This window comes from Ceratina calcarata, unplaced genomic scaffold (assembly GCF_001652005.2).
Source record: "Ceratina calcarata isolate Rehan_Ccalc_2016 unplaced genomic scaffold, ASM165200v1 scaffold8, whole genome shotgun sequence".
Lineage (NCBI taxonomy): Eukaryota > Metazoa > Arthropoda > Insecta > Hymenoptera > Apidae > Ceratina > Ceratina calcarata.
The window spans coordinates 64014-69986 of NW_017179316.1; the positions used below are offsets into that span (position 1 = coordinate 64014).

Genomic DNA, 5973 nt, shown 5'->3' on the forward strand with positions numbered 1-5973 from the left:
ATTTTTAATTATAGGAAATGTGTTTTTCTAAGGTACATAAACTTTTGGGATTGACTGTATAGCCAATACATCCTTAATTGAGTATTGAAAAGATTGAGGCACATTAATATCTGACGAACTCTCGTGCGAGTTAGAATTACGTGAATATGAGGAGTCGATGTGCAAGATTGGTAAAGTTCTGCACCAGATTCCCAGGAAGTTAACGTGAAACTGAAGGAACGCAATTACAGTATGTACCTTGATACTTTTCTAACAAAATCCTGCCGGTCTCGCGCAAAGATTTAACTCTTTCGTCTAACAGAGGGATACTAGCCTCGCTATCGCCCCGAAAAATACGTTCAGCCTCAGATCTCGTTATTTGGGAATAATACTTGGGATCGACTATGGGTTTTCCCTCCTGTTCGAAATAAATCATAGAAAAAAAAAGACAAAGAATGACACGACAATCGTGGTTGTTCAGATATCTTTGAAACGACTGAGACAAAACGGTTCGCGAACAAAAGAAAGAGTAGACACATGGGATACGAAAAATGACGTTTTACATGTACATTTCATGAAATTCGCATGTAACACGAAAATGTTATATGACAATTAAATTTTTCGAGATACGTTTACCCAGAAACGTTGCTCCCCAACCGAATAAGATGAATAAACAGTGCGACGAGTACACGACTGACATAATCAGCCTGAAAAGACCCACGTGAGTGCACGTGACACGTAACCAGCTTTTCATGACAAATACTCGAAACGTACGTTTTCTCACGAAACCAGAGCTTTGGACAAATTCGCGGAAGCGATCCCTAAACCAAAAGGCGCGGTGCCAAATTTCGGTCTGCCAAAATGGAAAGTAATGCCGTTAGAGTCGAAAATCCCGATGGTCCCCGGGCCGGCAGGGGCATACAATTTCACTCGTCGAAAAATCGGTAAAGAATTATGGATCTCCGCGCCGAACGCCGAATTCAACCTGAGCGACCCGTACGGTTACGAGATTAGATGGACTTACGATTCTTTGCACGACAAGCATTTGCTCCCGTACTTCTCGAGGCCGAACAATCTTCAGCATCTGATTAAGTCCGGCTTCATTACAAAGAATCTGGACGCGAAGTGCTCGCTACGCGACTATAATATGTACAGAAGGTATTTAAGGAAATTGCACGGCGACAGTATAAAGACGGAATTGAACAGAAAGACGAGGCAGTCGATCGAAGAGAGGGCGATACAGTACGCGGAAGAGCAGGCGAAGAAAGAAGTCAGAAAGTAAAATTGAAAACGAGAGACGCGATCTTGACGATAATTATTGTTTGTATTTATAAACGGGGATTACACGATTTGTTCAGGTTGAAGGAGAGAGAGAGATTGATGGAAATGCGAAAATCTGTTATGAGGGAACGTGAACTGGCCGACAAATTGAGGCGAAAACGGCAGAAGGAGAAGCAACGGAGAATTGAGCAGAGGTTGAAGGAGTTGATGGAGAAGAAGAAGGAAGCCCAAGAATTGCAGCACATCCAGAGCCAAGCGCGAGCTGAAATGATCCGGCAGAAACAGAAAGCTGCGGCGGAACAACAGCGGGAAAAGATACTTCAAAGCTTGTTAGAGTGGAGGCAGAAGGAACGTATACGGAAGCAACAGATGGAAATACGATTGACTCGCGAACAGGAGGAAAAACGGCAAACAGTGGAACAAAAGTATGTGCTAAGTTAAGGTAGCCACGTGACTTTTCTAACTTCAATAGGTAATTTTTTTCACGTTTTTTTCTCTGTTTTACTAATAAAGATTTATCTACACTTACTTACTACTTCGCTTAACGTCACCGCATGAACATAAAATTAAACAATAGCGAGTTCGTTGTTGGTACATCGGAATGTAATAATAAGGCGATCTTAATTCATATCATTCTGGTTACCGTAGGTGGGCAGAGAGACTGGAGTTCCAAAAGAAGCAAATTGAGAAAGAACAGTTCTTGCTAAAATGCATAGAAGGCCATCGGAAAGCGTTCATAGAAGGATACAATGAGAAAGTGAACAAAGAGACGGAGAGAATGAAAAGTATGTGTGACTAAATTTGCAAAAATATTCGCACGTCCTTTCATGAAGTTTAACGTCCTGATTCGTAGGGCTTTTCGAGGACATGAAAATGTACATAAGCTGCTATTTGGCTAGACGAGGGCCAGGGAGTAGAGAACGGATATGTTGTAGAAAATATTACGACGACGAGTCGGAGGTATTTTATCAAAATTTACGGAAAAATCTCAAGGAGAAACATTGACTATTTATTTCAGGATGGAAGTTTGCATGATGCAAAAGGTGGTAAGCGTCGTAGATCCATGATAAAGAAAAACGGGAAGAAAGATAAGAAGGTAAATAAGAATTATTGGCATCTTTTATCGAAATCACGCGCTGTGTAATCAAACAATCTTGATAACAAGTTTGTCTGGTACAACATATAGTTAAATTTCAGATGAAGAGACTAAGTGATATGCAAAGGAGAAGAACCTTTGAAAAGAGATTAAGCAAAGGAAAAGATAAGCAGGAATTAAGAAAACGAAGGAGGAAAGGCAAGTTGAGAAAACCTGAAGAAGAAAGCAAAGTAAAAGTTAGTAAGAAGAGAAGACGAAAGAGAAAGACAAAGAAGGAGAAAGAAAAATCGTTGTCGCTAGTAAAATCTGAATCAGAAGCAATACCAGAGTCTGTACACTCGTCGAAAACAGAGGATTCAGAAGAATCAGAAATTCCCACAATAAAAGATGCATGCAGATGTCAAATAATTAGAGACATGCAGAAAGAAATCGTTTAATAGAAACAGATCGATATCCTCGAGTTATACTTGTAGTCTCCACTTACCTCTATCGCCCTTTTAATAGCAGCACACAGTGCAAAGTAACCGGTCTGACCATTAACTGTCCACTTTGGCGCATCTGTTTCACTCCAGAAGGAATAATTCAACGTGTCCAACACAAATATCCAATCGACTGCTTTTGGATCTTCAGGAGATGGATGGACTTCGATTTGAGAAAAATTGTTCACACTTACTTTACGGCTTTTAAGGCCTTCTAAAACCTGTACAGAGAGAATGAAGATTGGCTATTTAAAAACGATATTTTTGCAACTTAATGTATTCGAAATTCGTTGTATAATTTACGAAATAAACATTATAACAAATCAATACAAACATAATCGAACTGAATAAAAACCAAACTAAAAAGTTATTTACCGTGTAGGCTAAGTTCTTTACGCCTCCTTCCTCAATGAAAACGTTCTTAGCGCGATGCGCTATGAACTTCGCGGATTCTCTCGGCATTAGGGCCATTGTTGAAGAAATAGCGTTCATAATTTCAATCACGAATGCAAATTAACTATTGAAATATCGGAAAAATTCTATCTACTAGCCGAAACACTGCCAAAACACTTAACTGCACTTGGCCACTTTGCGTATAGCACAATACTGTACTATAGTTCTGTTCTATTGCAATAGTGCAATTGATTCAATATAATCACGTGACTATCCCGACGACCAATGATCGTTTAGCGCGTTAGCAACGAACGTGATATAAACAAATATGGCTGTGAATGTCAAAATTCGTGAAATAATTTTTTATAGCATCTATTAATTATGCGAGCAGGTGATCATTTTGAAATGTTCGTGATAGTGTCTTGAAACATTGTTACACGTGAAATCAAGGTAAGCACATCAGATATTCCACTCTTACAGTTGATACAACGTGAGTGCTTATTTCAAAACAATACACAGCAGCACATGTGCATCACGATTGTTTACATACTGCACAATAGTAGAGAATTTCTTAGCCTTCTTGACTAAAAACTGTAAAGAAATTCCAAGAAAGTGATCATGTCGAACATAACGTTCTTACTACATATTTTTTATCTTTCCTCTTTCATCATTTTAATGGTAAACAAATCGTAAGGTTAAATCTCTTATGTCAAATTTTTATCTGCACGCATTTATCGGAACTATCGACGTTTATAAAAATAAAGTTTGTACCGTACATTTTTTATGTGTTTCTTTTTCCACCTTCGTTCCACACTTTCACTTCCCAGTACGAGGATACTTCCCATATACGAGGATTAGAGTAAAATAAATGTATAAAGTGTCATGTCACTTTATTTAATCAATCATAACATTTAATAATACATAATTTAACCGATAAATGTATTCTGTGTTTAAGTTTTTACATGAGGACATGCGTTTCTTATTTTACGGTACATTCGATTGTAGGTATTACCTAATTTTAGTATCATAGGCAACTATCTTTCTGTAAAGTTTGACAAGATTCGAAACTTCAACACTTCATTTGTAATTTACATACGTAACACAAATTACATCGTTCAAATAATGCGTACCATTATATTTACATATAAAATTTTATTATTGCAATATTTAGTATACTAACTTTTTCTTGTATTATATCCTTGTACATTACTTTTCCATTGTAACTGATATAGAATGAATTCGTGATCTTACATTTAGAATGTTATATATATGTATCCATCGAAAGTTGTTCCTTTTTAAACGTTATCAAATAGATAGCACGATTAAAGTAAAATACTTTGAATTACGATGTAACTTACAAAACACGAATAATATTACAAACGTTTCGAATCCTAAAGTCTGAAAAAGTCAAATGGTAGTGTGCTTCGTCGCATTCATTCATTCAAATAACATATGTACATAATACCTCCTCAACATAAAGTGAACAGATTAAGGCTCCAGCAGGCTATAGGCTACATTCTACAATGTACAATGCATTTATGTACTTTGTTAGTTTTTCCGTTTTCGCATACATGTCTGGTTGTGTAATGTGTGGTAAGCGATAGCACCAAAAGATCTTCCAACGTCATTATTTGATACAAATGATTCGTCAAGCTACAATATGATTAACACAAAAATCAAGTTGCAATGATTAACATTCATTTTATTCAGTATTATTAAACTTTGCAACGTATCCGCCGTAATAGACATTACTTATTATAAAACAATAGGTCTTAACAAAAATGTATAAATTCATCCTTTATGAAATATAAAATTGGACAAAAATAGTAGGCCTTGCCCACCAAATATTTTGTTACGAATTAAGTTTCACGTTTGTATATTTTGTGTATCGAATGCTATGAACACTTAATGGCATTCTGTACCAGATTGTGAATCGATGACGGCGAACATACTTATTCGGTTTGATATATATTCACGTGTGATATCACCTGTGGCCCCAGCATGCTATTATATTTGTACATAGCACGAAACCAATATGGTAATATTCATTTAAAGTTTAAAGATACATTGAACGTGTTATTGTGCTTTTTAAGTGTTACAAGACTTAAGTGTTAAAAGATTGTATTATTGTGCAACTAATGAATCGTAATTTCAATCACCACTGATTCAAGTATTCTTTTTTCCATCTTTCTTTTAACTCAATTACTTCCTTAGGCTGACCGAACATGCATATGTTCATGTAGACAGCAATTTCTTTTTCCCACTGTGTAACACTTCTTACGCTATAGTTTTTAATGTCGTTTGTTAACATTATGATATCGATATAAAATAAGGTGGAGGCTTTCAATCTTTCAATACCAGTTTCAACTCCAAATTACAAGCAATGACAAAAATTGACCGAAGTAAAATTACAAGCTTACTCAAATGATCAATAAGACAATAATCCATGGTAATTAGTTGTAACGTAAAAATTCTGTGAACGCAATTCACCAGAGGAGTTTATACTGAAAAATGAGTTATTGCACAAGATGACGAGAATGTAACTTGGACAATTTTTAATCTGTTCAATGCTAACAGTATAGATTACTATCTAGTTGATACAGTTTGAATGTATTCATTAAATGCATTAATGAATTTCTATTTTCCACTCCAGGTTTCTCATTTATGTTTGATTTTAGCTATTAATTACAAATTTGACAAGGTTTTGATTTACTAAAAATATAATACTAATTAAAATGCTTACAA

The 5973-nt window shown here is 35.9% G+C and overlaps 3 protein-coding genes across 3 annotated transcripts in view; 2 read left to right on the forward strand and 1 right to left on the reverse strand.

Moving 5' to 3' along the window:
• The window catches only part of LOC108631027 (queuosine salvage protein), a 6500-nt gene extending 3047 nt beyond the window's left edge, over window positions 1-3453 (reverse strand). Inside the window, exons 1-3 of the mRNA XM_018034697.2 lie at window positions 3211-3453; window positions 2841-3056; window positions 238-397 (exon numbers count right to left, since the gene is read on the reverse strand). Of these exons, the coding sequence (XP_017890186.1) occupies window positions 238-397; window positions 2841-3056; window positions 3211-3327 (493 nt within the window). The 5' untranslated portion in view covers window positions 3328-3453. The remainder of the gene's footprint in view (window positions 1-237; window positions 398-2840; window positions 3057-3210) is intronic.
• On the forward strand, window positions 754-1333 carry LOC108631028 (fibrous sheath-interacting protein 2). Its single transcript, XM_026818516.1, has one exon. The coding sequence runs from the start codon at window positions 851-853 to the stop codon at window positions 1259-1261; it is 411 nt and encodes a 136-aa protein (XP_026674317.1). The 5' UTR covers window positions 754-850; the 3' UTR covers window positions 1262-1333.
• A 93-nt stretch (window positions 3454-3546) lies between the features above and the next one.
• Window positions 3547-5973, forward strand: part of LOC108630934 (uncharacterized) — an 18301-nt gene continuing 15874 nt past the window's right edge. Inside the window, exon 1 of the mRNA XM_026818568.1 lies at window positions 3547-3678. The gene's annotated coding sequence lies outside the window, so the exon portion shown is untranslated. The remainder of the gene's footprint in view (window positions 3679-5973) is intronic.